This window comes from Oryctolagus cuniculus, chromosome 8 (assembly GCF_964237555.1).
Source record: "Oryctolagus cuniculus chromosome 8, mOryCun1.1, whole genome shotgun sequence".
Classification (NCBI taxonomy): Eukaryota; Metazoa; Chordata; class Mammalia; order Lagomorpha; family Leporidae; genus Oryctolagus; species Oryctolagus cuniculus.
In genome coordinates, this window is record NC_091439.1 from 82012544 (window position 1) to 82031141 (window position 18598).

At 39.5% G+C, this 18598-nt stretch overlaps 1 protein-coding gene across 8 annotated transcripts in view; it reads left to right on the plus strand.

The window, feature by feature from the left end:
- PTPN13 (protein tyrosine phosphatase non-receptor type 13) overlaps window positions 1-18598 on the plus strand; it is a 240775-nt gene that overhangs the window by 164914 nt on the left and 57263 nt on the right. For 4 of the 8 annotated variants that reach the window (XM_051819592.2, XM_008267633.4, XM_008267637.4 and 1 more), the window contains 8 exons: window positions 5629-5718; window positions 6052-6159; window positions 6333-6464; window positions 10900-11366; window positions 13019-13165; window positions 15314-15407; window positions 16605-16690; window positions 17373-17535. In XM_051819592.2, the coding sequence (XP_051675552.2) occupies window positions 5629-5718; window positions 6052-6159; window positions 6333-6464; window positions 10900-11366; window positions 13019-13165; window positions 15314-15407; window positions 16605-16690; window positions 17373-17535 (1287 nt within the window). The remainder of the gene's footprint in view (window positions 1-5628; window positions 5719-6051; window positions 6160-6332; window positions 6465-10899; window positions 11367-13018; window positions 13166-15313; window positions 15408-16604; window positions 16691-17372; window positions 17536-18598) is intronic. The other 4 variants (XM_008267635.4, XM_051819593.2, XM_008267638.4 and 1 more) reach the window with 2 other exon arrangements.

An 18598-nucleotide genomic window follows, 5' to 3' on the forward strand; every position in this document is an offset into this window, starting at 1 on the left:
CAAACAAGATTGTGTATTTCCTCAAAATTCTCTTTGAGTCTTCTCAAGTAGACTGAGTTAGTGCTCTGGTGAGAATCAAGTTTTCACATAATGAAGCATGTCAAACATGTTTTTCCAAAAATGGCAAATAAGGATCAAAAAGTTAAATTACTTGCTCATGTGTCAAATATAGAACTAATTTTAATGTTTTCCCTGCTGGTTGAGATTATTAGAAGAAAATTACAAATGAACATCAGTTAATAATGATTGATCATTCAGAATAAAGATGAATGTATTCAATTCAATCTTAACCACTTATAATCTCCACGGGTTCTTTAAAAATGTGAAACTTGAAAGAGACAATGGAAAAAGCCATGAGTCTTCTAATCTTATACTTTGCAACAGTGACGTGGGAAGGATTACAGTTTCTTGATTGTGATTTCCAAAAAAAAGTTGCTCAATCTTTGAAAAACATAATATTCCTGTGTAAGGGAGTAAATTAAAAATATATAAAACTTATCCAAAAATTACATAAAGTTGATTTTTGTTGTTGCACATTGTTTTACTTAATTCCTTCTATAGGTAGCTAAGTTTGTCATGTTGCTTCCTGAAGTTTCGGAACCACAAAATACATGCCAGCATTTTATGAGGTTGAACATAGGACTCTTTTTTTTTTAAGATTTACTTATTTTTATTTGAAAGTCAGAGTAACACAGAGAGGAGAGGCAGAAACAGAGAGAAGGGACTTCTATCCGATGGTTCACTCCCCAATTGGCTGCAACGGCCGGAGCTGCGCTGATCCGAAGCCAGGAGCCAGGAGCTTCCTCCAGGTCTCCCATGTGGGTGCAGGGGCCCAAGGCCTTAGGCCATCCTCCACTGCTTTCCCAGGCCATAGCAGAAATCTGGATCGGAGGTGGAGCAGCGGGGTCTTGAACCAGCGCCCATATGGGATGCCAACGCTTCAGGCCAGGGCGTTAACCCACTGTGCCACAGCGCTGGTCCCAGGACTCTTAACAAAGAATGAAAAAAAAAAAAAAAACCTCTTGTAAAATAAGTTATTCTGGTGCACGGCAGCATCATACAAACACTGAAGTACTTTGTCCCAATATTAAAATGAATGTCTTTGTGAGCAATCTTAATTCCAAGTAATAAAGTGTAACTCCATACAAGCAGAAATAAGATTTTAAAACACACTTGAAAGTCAGATGTCAAGGATCACTGTAATTTCTTTTTCTTTCTTTCTTTCTTTCTTTTTTTTTTTTTTTTTTTTTTTTTTTGATTTGTTTATTTGAAAGAGTTGCACACAGAGAGAGAGCGGTCTTCCATCTGATGGTTCATTCCCCAATTGGCCACAACAGCCAGAGCTCCTCCATTCCAAAGCCAGGAGCCAGGAGTTTCTTCCAGGTCTCCCATGTGGGTGCAGGGGCCCAAGGGCTTGGGCCATCTTCTACTGCTTTCCCAGGCCATAGCAGAGAGCTGGATTGGAAGTGGAGCAGCTGGGTCTCGAACCAGCACCCACATGGGATGCCAGCACTTCAAGCCACGGCACTAACCCACTGCACCACAGCGCTGGCCCCGATCCTTGTAGTTTCAAACATTAGCTTTCTCCCCACTGATATTTAGTTAGAATACATACAAAGTTGAAAAATTTTCATAAAAATGGAAGACCAAACTATATTCATAAGGATTGAACAGATTCAGTAATGAACCAGAAGCAAAAGAGAGTCAGGTAAATTAAGCAGTGTAAAAAGCTTTAAAGTTTATCTAATCCAAACCTTTTTATTTTGTGGATGATTTATGTGAGTCCTAGAAATGTTATATAGCCCCAGTTGACTCAGATAGTAAGTGCTGGCACAGAAATAAAAATCATAGACTTATCAAGTCTTCTTAAGCTATTTCCTAGGTAAACGTTATTGGGAACATCACCAGCATGTATTATTCAAAGAATTGGAAATTTCAAATTGGGGTTCTTTAAAATATTTGCAAAATTTGCTATTGATAGTGTATATTGGTAACATTATTTTAAGAATGTAAAAATAAATACTCCTTGAATATGAATGCTTGTTTTCACATAGTAATTAAAATAAGCTAGGGCTGGCGCCAAGGCTCACTTGGTTAATCCTCCGCCTGCGGCGCCAGCATCCCATATGGGCGCCTGGTTCTAGTCCCGCTTGCTCCTCTTCCAGTCCAGCTCTCTGCTGTGGCCCGGGAAGGCAGTGGAGGATGGCCCAAGTGCTTGGGCCCCTGCACCCGCATGGGAGACCAGGAGAAAGCACCTGGCTCCTGGCTTCAGATCAGTGCAGCCCACTGGCTGTGGCGGCCATTTAGGGAGGTGAACCAACGGAAGGAAGACCTTTCTCTCTGTCTCTCACTGTCTATAACTCTACCCGTCAAATAAAAAAAAAATCTAAAATAAGATAGAAAGTTGTTAGTATTTGCAGTATCTAGCTACCTCATATTCAGAGATCCATAAACTATTCAATCTTCATTGAATTCTATAGATATCTTTAAGTTTACTTGGGTTGTCATTTGTCATAGGCCTTCGGATACTACCTTACAGTTTTTGAAAAACTGATGGAAAAGTATTTTGAACATTATGGTGATAATTCAAAGATAAATAGAAATTCATCACTTGCAGAATATTGTCTAGTAGCATGCCGCTATAAACTAACACAATTCCATCCTTCTGCTCTCATACTGATAAGTCAAATCACAGGTCACCAAGATTGGGGGAGCAGAACTGGGGGAGGGTGTCTCTGTTTAAAAACAGTAGGTTGGGGGCCGGCGCTGTGGCATAGCGGGTTAAGCCACCACCTGCAGTGCTGGCATCCCATATGGGCGCCGGTTCAATTCCCAGCTGTTCCTCTTCCAATCCAGCTCTCCGCTACGCCCCGGGAAAGCAGTGGAATATGGCCCAACTCCTTGGGCTCCTGCACCCATGTGGGAGACCTGGAAGAACCTCCTGGCTCCTAGCTTCGAATTAGCTCAGCTCTGGCTGTTGTGGTCATTTGGAGAGTGAACCAGCGGAAAGGAAGACTTTCTTCTCTCTGTTTCTTTCTGTCTCTCTGACTCTACCTCTCTCTGTAATTATGTCTTTCAAGTAAATAAAATAAATCTTTAAAAAAATAAAAAATAAGTCAAATTTAGAGGGGGCACTGGGGTGGGGAATGGAAATTCAAAGCAGTCATTATCATGTTCTCACTTTACAAAGCACTTTTTCTGTTCTCTCTTAGCACCTAACCAGTGTTTGTCACTGAAACACCACACTGATCTCAATTCTTAATGTGACTGTGCTCCATATTTATTTTATTTAATGGGTTTGTTCTTTGTTTACTTGTGTGTTTGTTCTAGCTTAAAAACTGGAACTAAATGTCTATTTTAGGACAAAAGAATATTGTCTGTTTAGATAAAATAATTAACCAAGGGGTGAATAATAGAAGCACTTTTGCTTAGGACTCCTAATATGTAAGGCTGTTCCCATCATTGTTTTGTGAAATTTTTTATCATCTAATTAGTAAAATCACTAAAACTATCAAATCGCTACTACTGTTATTGATTATAATTAGTTTTTGTTAAAAAAAAGAAAGAAACAGGATAGTAGCTTGTTCCCTTCAAGGAGCTAGTAAATTATACCAGAATTGGTGTTTAAGATGCAAGGTTGCCAGCGCCGCGGCTCAATAGGCTAATCCTCTGCCTGCAGCGCCGGCACACCGGGTTCTAGTCCCGGTCAGGGCGCCAGATTCTGTTGTGGTTGCCCCTCTTCCAGTCCAGCTCTCTGCTGTGGCCCGGGAGTGCAGTGGAGGATGGCCCAAGTGCTTGGGCCCTGCACCTGCATGGGAGACCAGGAGAAGCACCTGGCTCCTGGCTTCCGATCAGCGCGGTGCACCGGTCGCAGCTCACTGGCCGCAGCGGCCATTGGAGGGTGAACCAACAGTAAAGGAAGACCTTTCTCTCTGTCTCTCTCTCTCACTGTCCACTCTGCCTGTCAAAAAAAAAAAAAAAAAGGTGCAAGGTTAATTCCCTCCTGGGATGAAGTGATTGTAATTGTTTTCTGAAACTGAAGGAATTTATTCTAGTATTTGAAACACCAAAACATTTAAGTATCAATACATGTTCTGTAACAAAATTATTAGTTATTTTGTAATATAGTAGTACAATTTTAAGTCCATGGGTATTATTTATTATGTTGAAACATACAGACATAAGGCTTGAATTCATAACGATATAGAAATGCATATGAAGGTTTAAGGAGGCTGGCGCCATGGCTCAATAGGCTAATCCTCTGCCTTGCGGCACCGGTACATCAGGTTTCTAGTCCCGGTCGGGGCGCCGGATTCTGTCCCGGTTGCCCCTCTTCCAGGCCAGCTTTCTGCTGTGGCCAGGGAGTGCAGTGGAGGATGGCCCAAGTGTTTGGGCCCTGTACCCCATGGGAGACCAGGAAAAGCACCTGGCTCCTGGCTCCTGCCATCGGATCAGTGCGGTGCGCCAGCCGTAGCGTGCCGGCCGCGGCAGCCATTGGAGGGTGAACCAATGGCAAAGGAAGACCTTTCTCTCTCTCTCTCACTGTCCACTCTGCCTGTCAAAAAAAAAAAAAAAAAAAAAAAAAAAAGAAGAAGTTTTAAGGAAATTCTTGTGTACACTTAAGTGAAATCATGTCGAGTTGAATCAGAAGATCCAGTTTATAAAAATATCTTTCTGAATGTTAAAAATATTCACCACCAATACCACCACCTTCATATAAACACCAGTTTGAACTGTCAAATTGTAATTGATGATAATGTGTATGTTTAAATACTTGAATTGCTAAGTAGATGAATTAAGTTGATTAACATGGCAGTCAAGTGTCTATTGTTTTAATTAAGAAGATATTTGTGAATGATTAGTCTTCTTTTAAAAAAAGAAAATACCTAAGTGGAAATAAGAAAGTAAATTTTAGTTTCAATGCTGACATTCATTCAATAGCTAACTAGCAATTATTAAGTACTGACTTCTGGCATTTTGCTGGTTAATGATGCTAAGCTGTAATGTTGAACAATTCAAACTGTTACTCCTCATCTTTAAAGCAATGTTTAATAATTTCTTGGCTTATCTCATGAGATTCCTTCACAAATGTATGTGAAATAAAGTATTTTGAGAGTAAGTGTACTAGACAAGTCATTATTATTGGTATTTTTTAATAAAGATCATTTTTATTATTGTTTTAGTTAGAAACTTACTAATAAAATTCCACTAATTATAAATGAAATATCAACCATTTGCTACTGAGATATTCTTAATATCTTGAGCATTATCAAATTCAAGAGTCAACTGTGATAGAACAGAAAAACATGGAGTCAGAAAATCCAGTTGAAGGTGCAGCTCTTTCTGTATTAACTGACTAACTCTGCTCAAAGGATTTAACCTCTAGAGATTCATTTACTCATCTTCAACTAAAATATACTTATTTCTAAAGGAACAAATGTGACAATAATCACTTTGTAAACTATAAATCACCACAAAAATGTAATAGCGATACCGGTAACCTTAAAATATATTTTTAAGTGACTGAACAGTCTATTAATGATCTTTGTTAACATTAAATTGATGCAAGATGACAGTCTTAATACCTGAGCATATTTATTTATTTCTAAAATTATAAATTCCCAATAGATATGCTGCACAAAAGATGGAGCATAGTATCCTCGCCAGAAAGGGAGATCACGTTGGTGAACCTGAAAAAAGATGCCAAGTATGGCTTAGGTAAGTTGTAGCTTCTCATTGGTCTTATAATTCAGAAAGAAAAAACCTAACACATAGCACTGGCTTTGAGGCACTAGTCCACTTCTGACCTAGACACTTGCTGCCCACCTACAGTCCCATCACTCCATCCCCAGCAACTAAATGCAGAGGATGAAGTACCTACAAGAAGCACACCACATTTAACAAGTAATTCTACCTCACACTTGTTACCTATCTATTCTTCATCATGCTTAATATCAACAGTCTCCACATTTCTGTGTTTCAGGCAGGATAATCATTAATCGTTGAAAGCACCATTATCTTAAAGATTTTTTTTAATGTGCTATTTTACAGGATTTCAAATTATTGGTGGGGAAAAGATGGGAAGACTGGATCTGGGAGTGTTTATCAGTTCAATTACCCCTGGAGGACCAGCTGATTTGGATGGATGCTTAAAACCAGGTACTTTACATTTTGATAATTTCCTAAATACTAACAGGCATGACTGCACAGATTAAAAAAAAAAAAAAAAAAGTGGGACTTAAGCCAAATAAAAAGAGGAAAGGGTGACATTTTTCAGATTTAACATGAATTTCTCTTTGTTGTTGAAAATGCTGAATTGTCTCTTTTTATAGGAGACCGTTTGATATCTGTGAATAGTGTGAGTCTAGAGGGAGTTAGCCACCATGCTGCAATTGAAATTTTGCAAAATGCACCTGAAAATGTGACGCTTGTTATCTCTCAGCCAAAAGAAAAGATATCCAAAGGTAATGTTGTCAGTGTTCTTAGATATGTGTTCTATTTCACTTTTCACAAGTGCTTTCATATGTTGGCCCAGTGAGTTGGATTTAAGCCTTTTTCTTTCTGACAATTTGGCATGTTTAATTCTCATTTCATACATCAGTGTAACTTCTTCATTCATCACTTCAAAAATGTTCTGTCTTGTTCCTCTTTAGTAACATATGCACGAAATGGTTTCGTGCAAAATTGATGTCAAGAAAGTAAATTCTTTTTTTTTTTTTTTTTTTTTTTTTGACAGGCAGAATGGATAGTGAGAGAGAGAGACAGAGAGAAAGGTCTTCCTTTGCCGTTGGTTCACCCTCCAACGGCTGCCGCGGCTGGCGCACCACACTGTTCCGATGGCAGGAGCCAGGTACTTCTCCTGGTCTCCCATGGGGTGCAGGGCCCAAGCACTTGGGCCATCCTCCACTGCACTCCCTGGCCACAGCAGAGAGCTGGCCTGGAAGAGGGGCCACTGGGACAGAATCTGGCGCCCGGACTGGGACTAGAACCCTGTGTGCCGGCGCCACAAGGCGGAGGATTAGCCTAGTGAGCCGCAGCACCAGCCAAAAGTAAATTCTGATTACCTGGTGTGTTTCATCTGTTCTTACGTCAAATCAGAAATAGAATTCTTTTTTGTTTTTTAAAGATTTATTTATTTATTTGAAAGACAGAGTTACAGAGAGGCAGAGGCAGAGGGCGGGGATGAGGGGTAACCTTCCATCCACTGGTTCACTCCCCAAATGGCCACAGTGGCCCTAGTTGGGCCAATCTGAAGCCAGGATCCAGGAGTGTCTTCCAGGTCTCCCATGAGGGTACAGGGGCCCAAGGACCTGGACCGTCTTCTACTGCTTTCCAGGCCACAGCAGAGAGCTGGATTGGAAGTAGAGCATCTGAAACTCGAACCAGCGCCCATATAGGATGCTGACACTGCGGGCATTGGCTTTACCCTCTAAGCCACAACACTAGCCCCAGAAATAGAATTCTTTATCATTGTGTATTTACTGTGGTTATATAATAGTTATGTACCAAGTCCTGTCCAAAACTAGATTATAAAAAGAATAAAGAACAGGGCACAGGCATTTGACACAGCAGTTGAGACACCACTTGGGACACCTGCATCCCGTGATGGAGTACATGGGTTCGGGTCCTGGCTCTGCTTCTAATTCCAGCTTCCTGCTAATGTGTATGCATCCTGGAAGGTAGCAGGTAATGGCTCAAGTACTGGGGTCTCTGCTGTCCTTGTTGGAGAATCAGATTCCCAGATCAAGTTATAGGTTCCTGGCTGTGGCCTGGCCCAGACCCAGCTGTTACAGGCCTTCTTGGAGTATACCAGCAGATGGAAGCTCGCGCTCGCTCGCTCGCCCTCTCTCTCCTCTTTTCAAATAAAATGAATATAAAGAAAAACAAATAAAAAATTTAAGGAAAAAAATTAGAAATTTACAAACAAGACCATATCACTTTGTCTCATTAGCATGCCATGAGAGAAGAAGGCACATAACAGAAGTCAGAAGTCCTAAGTTTAAGACTTGCCTGTGCCACTTGCTAGTTGTATAATGTACATCCTGTTGAGCCAGGGTTTTTTTGTTTGTTTGTTTGTTTTGTTAATTAAAGTCTCAGTAGTCTGTCTTGCTGTGTCTGTCTCACACAGTGTCATTAGGAAAATCAAGTACTGGGACAGTGTTTAAGCCCACACAGGCCGCTTTCATCACTGGCATCTCAAGCGGGCATGCTGATTCCAGTCTCAGCTGCTCTGCTTCCAAACCAGCTCCCTGCTAATTGTGCCAGGGAATGCAGCAGAAGATGGACCCGTGTGGCAGACAAGGATAGAGTAGCTGGCTCCTCACTTCAGCCTGGCCCATCCCTGGCTGTCGTGGCCATATGGGGTTTGAACCAGCAGATGAAAATCTCTCTCTCCCTCCCTCCCTCCCTCCCTCTTTCTCTCTCTCTCTCTCTCTCTCTCTCTCTCTGTCGGTCTACCTTTCAAATAAATTAATAAGTAAATTTTTTAAAGATTTATTTATTTATTTGAAAGAGTTACAGAGAGAGAGAGGGAGAGACAGAGAGAGAAAGAGGAAAAGATCTTCCATCCACTGGTTCACTCTAAATGGCCGCAACAACCAGGGCTGAGCCAGGTTGAAGCCAGGAGCCAGGAGCTTCTTCTGGGTCTCCCACATGAGTGGCAGGGGCCCAAGTATTTGGGCCATCTTTCAATGCTTTTCCAGGCACATCAGCTTGGAACTGGATTGGAAGTAGAGCACCCAGGACATGAACCGGCACCCATAATGGATGCTGGCATTGAAAGCAGGGGCTTAACCTGCTGTGCCACAATGCCAGCCCCTAAATAAATAAATATTTTAAGAAGCAGCAGCACACACAGCCAGAGGAAAACAGAACAGTGCAGTGGGCATTAGGGAGGCCTCCACGGTCCAGGCTCATACTCTGTCTCTACCACTTAAAACTACACACCTTGAGCAAATCACTTGAACTTACTGAGCCTTACTGAACCCCACTGTGCTCACTGATCAAATGCTTACTTCAAAGTGCCTATTTTGTAGATTATAAAAAGTACATAAAAACCAGAAAGAATTAGCACATTGCCAGATTCACATTAAGCACTTAAATAGGAGTTTCAGCTCTCACTATTGCTAGTACTTTTCAAAACTACTGAAGTAATAGATACACGTTTCATCCCAAACATACTGGGAACTGTATATATGTGTGTATAATATGTACATTTATAATTATGCTATGAACATGCATATAGAAAGGGAGATAGAAGACAGTCACATTGCCCACAAGAACCTTATAGTTGAAAATGACAGAGCGTACCTCTGAGTTGCAAGTAGTCAAGACCAGAATATTTTCAAAAGGCAGACCACCAAGTTCTGTTCTTTTCCATTATTTTAATAAAAGAAGCATGTGAATTCAGAATAAATTCATTTCACCCAAACAGAACTCTAAGGGATTTCCATTTTTATTTTATTTTCAGTAGATCTTTCATAGAAAGGTTACTCATTTATTGAACAAATATTTATTGAGGGCCTGTGTACCAGACACAAAACCTCTGCCCCTGTGAAATTTGCATTTTATCAGGGAAGACAAGTATTAACTAACTGAACAATTTTTTTATTATGACTTAGTAAGTTATCAAGAAGCCCAAGGTGCCAAGAGAGCATTTAACAGAGGAATTTTACCTTCTCAACAGTTTCGTATGATTACTTTTTTACTATCCATTCTCAATAGGTAGAAAACTGCATTATACTGCACATCCCTGAGCAACAGTAAGAATGTCTTTTCATATATTTATTAGTTATTTATATTTTACTCCAATTTTCCAGTCTATATATCATATTCTTCCATAGGAGTTCTTAAAATTTTCCATAAATTTTGCAAACTTTGTATATTAGAGATATCATCTCTGGTTATTTTTTTAAATATTTATTAATTTATTTGGAAGTCAGAGTTACACAGAGAGAGGAGAGGCAGAGAGAGAGAGAGAGAGAGAGAGAGAGAGAGAGAGAGAGAGGTCTTCCATCTGCTGGTTCACTCTCCAATTGGCCGTAACAGTCAGAGTTGCACCAGTCTGAAGGTAGGAGCCAGGAGCTTCTTCTGGGTTTCCCATGTGGGTGCAGGGGCCCAAGGACTTGGGTCATCTTGTACTGCTTTCCCAGGCCATAACAGAGAGCTGGATTGGAAGTGGAGCAGCCGGGTCTCGAACTGGCGCCCATATGAGCCAAGGCATTAACCTGCTGTGCCACAGCACCAGCCCCAACTCTAGTTATTTTCATTGTTACAAATATTTTCTTTCTGGTTGTTCATTACTCTGTTTTTTCCTTGGTGTTTCTTGCTACATAAAACTTTCCATTTTTTATATATTTACGTCTATAATTTTCCATATGTCTCTTTGGGATTTGTGTCCTCAGAAAACTCTCTTAAGTTGCTTCTGATAAGAAATATATAAAAGGAATTTGGAATTGCCTTCCTTGAAAATTATGTGGAATCAAAAAAATGCAGTCTGGTAGGACAATATCAAAGAAGTATGCAAACAAATATTATCTAAATAAGAACCAAGGGTATTGGAGACTCAAATTATATGTTACTATAAATTATCTTTGGAATCAGAAAAGTCTTCAGAGAGGAGACTGATTTGCAATGGGATTTGGAGAATGGAAATGAGGAGCTAAGGCAAGAAGGGTACATATTTCAGTAGAGGTTGTTACAAGAATGACCAAAGTCAGGGAGTACTGGACATAAAAGGAATCCAGCATCCGTGTCGTGGTTCCAGCCTGAGTCAGTTGTTTTCAACATGTTATGTTATGTCTAAAATCCTCTCAACAGTCTTCAGGGAACCTCGCATATGTGTAGGCACAGATATATGTCACTAACTTGTGATTTTCATTGATGGATTTTGACTTTTAGTGCCTTCTACCCCTGTGCATCTTGCCAATGGAGTGAAAAACTACATGAAGAAACCTTCCTACATGCAAGATAGTCCTATGGATTCGTCTTCCGAGGATCACCACTGGCCACGTGGTACCCTGAGGCACATCGCAGAAAACTCCTTTGGGCTTTCCGGGGGCCTCCGGGAAGGAAGCCTTAGTTCTCAAGATTCCAGGACTGAGAGTGCTAGCTTGTCCCAGAGCCAGGTCAATGGTTTCTTTGCTGGCCATTTAGGTGAACGAGCCTGGCAGGAATCACAGCATGGCAGCCCTTCCCCATCGGTAATGTCTAAAGCTACTGAGAAAATGAGGATGTCCACTGGCAGTAATCAGAGCAAAGCTAAGCGGCCAGGCATTGCGGACATGACAGACTGCTCTGACCATGGAGACTCAGACATGGATGAAACCACTTATGCCAGCAGTCAGGATCATCAGACACCAAAAAAGGCATAGTCTAATTTTAAATCTTTGGGCTTTTTGAAAAAATGTATTTATTTATTTGAGAGGCAGAGTTATAGACAGGGAGAGGAAGAGACAGAGAGATCTTCCATCCTCTGGTTCATTCCCCAAATGGCCACAAAGGCTGGAGCTGGACTCATCGAAAGTCAGGAGTCAGGAGCTTCTTCCAGGTCTCCCACGTGGGTGCAGGGGCCCAACTGCATGGAGCATCCTCCGCTGATTGCCCAGGCCATTAGCAGGGAGCTGGATCAGAAGTGGAACAGCTGAGACTCAAACCAGCACTGACATAGGATGCCAGTGCTGCAGGCAAAGGTGTAAGCTACTAAGCCACAGCACCAGCCCCTTGGGATGTTTTTTTTTTTTTAATTTAACAACAGCAAATATGATACAGAGCAAAATGTTCTTTTTTTTTTTTTAAGATTGATTTATTTATTTGAAAGAGTTACACAAAGAGGAGAGGCAGAGGCAGAGGCAGAGGCAGAGGCAGAGAGAGGTCTTCCATCTGCTGGTTCACTCATCAGTTGGCTGAAACTGCCAGAGCTGTGCTGATCCGAAGCCAGAAGCCAGGAGCTGCTTCTGGGTCTCCCACGCGGGTGCAGGGAACTAAGGACTTGGGCCATTTTCTGCTGCTTTCCCAGGCCATAGCAGAGAGCTAGATAGGAAGTGGAGTAGCCAGGTCTTGAACTGGTGCCCATATAGAATGCTGGCACTGTAGGCAGCAGCTTAATCCACTACACCACAGCGTCGGACCCAGGGCAATATATTCTACAAGCTGCTTAGGTTATTCCAGAAAGAAAGAAAGGTTTATATCTTCTGCTACTAACTGCTATTGCATTTCCTGCTAACTTTCAGTGAAATTAGAAGATTTGAACACTAACTCTAAAATGACTCTTAATTCTAAAAAATTGCTACTTGATAACACAAAGATTCAGATTATGTTGTTTTCCTATGGATTGTTCATCTGCTAACATACTTTATATTAATATTTATTATATTTATATTAATAAGAAAGCTTTATTTGAAAAATCATTCTCTGAATAGTTTATATGGGCAGCTGAATTTAATATTCACAGCCTAATTTCTTCTAAAGTACTTAACAGATGATACTAACAACATTGAAAGTAGCTCACTCTTAGAAATTACATAAATTTAAACTCATATTCAAAAGTAGATTTAGAAAAGAACCAAATACTTTTTCTCACTGCAAAATCAACATTCCTCACTAGAAGTTTCACCTTCTAAACAGAGCTTTGCAATTAGAAACTACTGCTCAATATATATTGATTTCTAAAGAAAACAGAAATATTTTGTGAGTTTGGGGGTATGAAAAACACTGAATGAAGATGATGTAAAAACCAGGTTCAAACAGGGATCCAGGTTTCCCTTGCCATACCTGTTTAACCTGAAATAAGCACCTAAATCTCTGGCCATCAGTTTCTCAGCCATAGAATATAAATGCATTGGACTAAATGATCTCTAAGATTTGTCCAATACACATGTTCTTTGAATATACCCTATAATATCCCTTAACATCTTGTGGTTTTTTTTTTTTCTTAATTTTGCCAAAAAACACATTTATTTTCCAGTAAAAATTCATTTGGGCTCTAACAAGAAATCCTTGTTTGTTTTTCTTTATTAAGGAATCTTCCTGCTCAATGAATACATCCAACAAAATGAATTTTAAAACTTTTTCTTCATCACCTCCTAAACCTGGAGAAATCTTTGAGGTTGAACTGACTAAAAATGATAACAGCTTGGGGATAAGTGTCACGGTACTGTTTGACAAGGTTTTCAAATGTTTTCTCTTCTTCACTTCAAAGGCCTATCATATACCAACTTAGTAGTTGAATTATTTTGCTTAAAATGAGATACTGGTCAAAATATAAAAATTGAAGCGTATCTTAAAACCTTTTTAAAAATTGAGAATATACTACTCATTTTTCTCTTGTGGCTTAAAATAAGATACATGTTGCCTTTCCCCTGTAGATTTCATGCTTGCTTAATCTGAATATAAAACTTACAAAATTAATGCATAAAGATGATGCATCTTTAACCTACATCATGAATATTGAGGACTATGTCTATTTGTATTTCCTTTCGCTTCATCATGTATTATACTTTGTAAGCATGTTTAGTATCTGAAAATTAGAGGTTTCCAAGAAATATATGTTTCTGTAAGATAATTAACATATATGCATAGGATATTTGATGAAACTATTGTAGAGCTTTTTGGGATTTTCTTTAAAGATTTATTTATCTATTTCAAAGGTAGAATTACAGAAAAAGGGACAGATAGAGCTCTTTCATCTGCTGATTCACTCCCCAGATGGCCACAATGGCCAGGTCTGGGCTAGGCTGAAGCCAAGAACCAGGTGCTTTATCCATGTCTCCCATGTGGGTAGCAGGGTCCCAAGCCCTTGAGCCATCTTCTGCTGCTTTTTCCAGGCCATTAGCAGGGATGTGGATGGGAAGTGGAGCAGCTAGGACATGAACCGGCACCCATATGGGATGCCAGTGTGGAATGCACCAGCTTTACCCTTCAGCACAAAGTAGGCCCCTGTTGTAGTTATATTAATGAATATACTGTCCCTAAATTATAACATTATCATATTTGAAGAGTATTGGTAATTTTTAAAAGCCACTTAGAGTCACAAAAGTCTTCCACAGCCCTCGCAGCTCTTTTCAAGAGCCTCAGATAATCACTAATGTCATAAATAAGAGTGTTAATTGTTAAATTAACAACAAAGTCACTGTGCACTTACTCCCCACGTGGAACTTCTGTCCTTAATGAGTTGTACTATGACAATTAACTGCAAAACTTATTCTCAAACAGTACTTCATCTATTGTGGGGGGAGGGGTACAAATTGTTGAAATCTTTACTTAGTATAGAGTTGGTCTTCTGTATATAGTTAATTAAAAATGAATCTTAATGAAGAATGGGATGGGGGAGGGACTAGGAGGTAGGATGGGAGTGGGGGTGGGAGGGAGGGTATGGGGGAAGAACTACTATATTCCTAAAGTTGTACCTATGAAATTTGCATTCATTAAATAAAAGCTTTTTTAAAAAGCTACTTAGAAACTTAGTACTATAAATATATTGAGATCAGAAAATTAAACCTAATTTTATAGCACATTTTAAAATATGACATTTTTCTTCTTCCTCTTAATTTCTTTAGAATTATATTGTTTTTATTGTAAAGGGAGAAAAATGTTTTATATGCATTAGAGATAGAAAATTGATTCATTAGGTCTCATCTATCCCATTTTTAGAAAACCTCCAAAGCCTTCTAAAATAAAAAAACTTATTTTTCCTTGACTAATAGAATTTGCTTTCAGATGCACAAATCTGAAGCATGCTACTCCATATACTGTTTTTTTCTGATAGTTATCTTCCCACACTAATTTTACATAGATAGATTTTGCTTTCTGCTTGCTCATAATGCATGCTGTGGATTGATCAAGAGCAATTCCTCATATAGTCAAGATCTGCCGTATTGTTATATTCTAAATTGAATAAAGAGTTTTACAGAAAAGAGACAGCCTTGTCATTTGGAAAACATAGTTACAAATATTCTAGGGTATTGAAATAGTCTCACGTGCTGATATATGACTACTTTGGCAAATTGAATTCTTTCTAGGAATCACATTTACGAGTGAGTATAACAGTGCAGGATTAATCTCATGTGTATAAAGTTAATTGAAAATAGTTCTTAGTAAAAAATAAGAATGGGAATAGGAGAGGGAGGAGTAAGAAGGGTGGGAGTGCAGGTAGGAGAGAGCGTAGGGTGGGAGGAATCACTATGTTCCTAACATAGGTTTGTATTTATGAAACACATGAAGTTTGTATACCTTAAATAAAAGGTTTCTGGGGGGGAAAGGAGTGAGTACAAAAGATTTTATTATTATTATTGTTAATTTGTCTTTTCCTGTTTAGGGAGGTGTGAATACGAGTGTCAGACATGGTGGCATTTATGTGAAAGCTGTTATTCCCAAAGGAGCAGCAGAGTCTGATGGTAGAATTCACAAAGGTAGAGTATATGCGTGTTTGTAGGAATTCTATGCATAAATACTACCACGAATAGAGAAGAAAACAGAAAGTTATATAGACCTTCAAGCTCATAATATGAAATAAGAACATACTCAATTATAAAAATTAAAACATTTAGAAATTCCCTGATGCTGTTCCAAAAAAATTTTTTTAAGATTTATTTATTTATTTAAAACAGTGAGTGAGTGAGAGAGAGAGAGAGATCGAGATCTTCCATCCACTGGTTCACTCCCCAAATGGCTGCAAAGGCTGGAGCTGGACCGGTCCAGAGCCAGGAGCTTCTTCCGGGTCTCCCAGTTGGGCCATCTTCTGCTGCTTTCCCAGGCAAATTGGAGTAGCAGGGACTCAAACTGGCACCCATACGGGATGCTGGCACCTTGGGCAGTGGTTTTACCCACTATGACATAGCACCAGCCCCTCCAAAAATTCTTAACAGCTTATTCTCTAGTATCAATCCAGACAGTATTTTAGTTCATGTTTTGCACATACTAAGAAGGAAAGTGCCAGAGAATGGGAAAGAGATAGTGCTCTTGTAAAAATGCTGACATCTGCATTTTTAATAAATGGACTTCCCTCTATCTCTTTACATTTATAGTTCATCTTTTCTCATGATTTAAATTGATTTGTATATTGATATTATTCTAAAATATACCTAAGATTGGCTATAGAATTGAGAAATAAATTATATATTAAAGAAACTAAGTGACACAGTTTTGTCCAGAATTTGTCTGCCTCTCCTTAAATAATTCTATATAAGACTGGCAGATGTTAAAGCTCGTGTAAAGGCTGGCGCCGTGGCTCACTGGGCTAATCCTCCGCCTTGTGGCGCCAGCACACCGGGTTCTAGTCCCGGTCGGGGCGCCGGATTCTGTCCCGGTTGCCCCTCTTCCAGGCCAGCTCTCTGCTGTGGCCCGGGAGTGCAGTGGAGGATGACCCAAGTACTTGGGCCCTGCACCCGCATGGGAGACCAGGAGAAGTACCTGGCTCCTGGCTTCGGATCAGCGTGGTGCGCCGGCTACGGCGGCCATTGGAGGGTGAACCAATGGCAAAAGGAAGACCTTTCTCTCTGTCTCTCTCTCTCACTATCCATTCTGCCTGTCAAAAAGGAAAAAAAAAGTTCATGTAAAAATATTTATTTTATGCTTTGTTTCTTTCAAAATAACTGCCTGATTTATAGGTGATCGTGTCCTAGCTGTCAACGGAGTTAGTCTAGAAGGAGCTACACATAAACAAGCTGTGGAAACACTGAGAAATACAGGACAGGTAATCGATCATTATACCAACCTTCTATGATAACCTTAGAAGAAGATAAATACTCATGTGTCAGTATTATCAACCTTATTTGTTAATTAGTCAGGAAATGAAGACTGACATATAACAATTCTGATTGGTTACAAGTATTCTGGTTGGAAGCAAGTATTGCAACAAGAGGTTTTTTGCTGAGGAAGCTGGCTTTCTATATGACATTTAGCCCTATAATTACCAAAGGAAGCTCACAAACATTGGGGTAGAGATTGTATTTTTAAAAATTTAATAGGCATCAACTAATTTCTGGTAATTTTCATTCTTAGTCTTCAGCCCAAAGGTTAAATTTATTTAATCAAGTACATTTGAGTCATGGCCTTTACTAAATTATTCATAGTAGTTTTTATAGTGGAGTGGTGTTTTTTCCCTAATAGCCAAGTTTTCTATTACATGTTTATGTTATTATCATAGATTTTGACATGTTTTTAAAGTAGATCTTTTTTCTTTTTAATTTAACTTTTTATACAGAAACTTGATTTAGAAACTTCAATCACTTTGGTCTCATTTTTTTCTCCCACTACTATTTTGGGGAACCAGTAGTTATTTTAAATCATTTTATACTATTAACTATACACAACCCTGAAATGTTATCTATTTTCTTATTCTTTTGAATTAATGAAGTGCTATTCCATTTGTCCAGGTGGTTCATCTGTTGTTAGAAAAGGGACAGTCTTCACCATCCAAAGAACGTGTCCCTGTGACCCCACAGTGCACCCTTCCATATCAGGATACCCAAGGTCAAGCCCCAGAAAAAATGGTGAAAAAAACTACTCATGTCAAAGACTACAGCTTTGTCACTGAAGGTCAGGCCTTAGAAAACTGTCTTTTTATCTAATGATTCCTGATTTAATCAAAGTTGGATTTTTACACGTTGGAATATGATTTATACCTTAGTCTCTTTAGTTATTTTTGTCAAGTATAACTAATAATGCGATGCAGTACCATACTGAATAAAAAAACATATTTGTCATTCATGGAGTCTGATAATGAAATTGGATAATAGGCCGGCGCCACGGCTCACTAGGCTAATCCTCCGCCTGCGGCGCCGGCACCCCGGGTTCTAGTCCCAGTTGGGGCGCCGGATTCTGTCCTGGTTGCTCCTCTTCCAGTCCAGCTCTCTGCTGTGGCCTGGGAAGGCAGTGGAGGATGGCCCAAGTCCTTGGGCCCTGCACCCCATGGGAGACCAGGAGGAAGCACTTGGCTCCTGGCTTCGGATCAGCACAGCAGGCCGGCCGTAGCAGCCATTTGGGGCGTGAACCAACGGAAGGAAGACCTTTCTGTCTCTCTCTCTCTTACTGTCCAGCTCTGCCTTTCAAAAAAAAAAAAAAAAAGGAAGGAAGGAAGGAAGGAAGAAATTGGATAATGAAGACCTGAATGATTATGTCATTTTAATAATGTGTTACTTAAATATTTGTCAATTCAAAGGTGAAATTTGGTATAAAAAAAAAGCATGAATAATTGCTGAGCATGGATTTAAACCCATATGAAACCTTGACTCTTTTCTATATTTCTGTGGATTCATGAAGCTAACCCTAAACAGAAATTCACTTACTGGTCCCCAGATACTGGTCTTTCTTATCACCTATGCCAGCCTTTGATCATCTTACTCATTAGTAGTAAAATCAAGAAAGGTGTAGTAGTGAGTTTTTCATAAAGTTAGATATACTGATAATACTAAAGGACCCTTTATTCTGGAGCTCCTTCTTTCTTCCTTTTGAGGGGCTTACATGTCCTTTATAAAATTTGCTGATAGTATAAAATCATTTTTTTTTTTATTTCTTACTTGATGACACACATGTTTATTTGTTTATCTAATGACAGAAATGTTAGAAACTCTGAGTCAGTCCCAAAAAAAGAAAAAAAGAG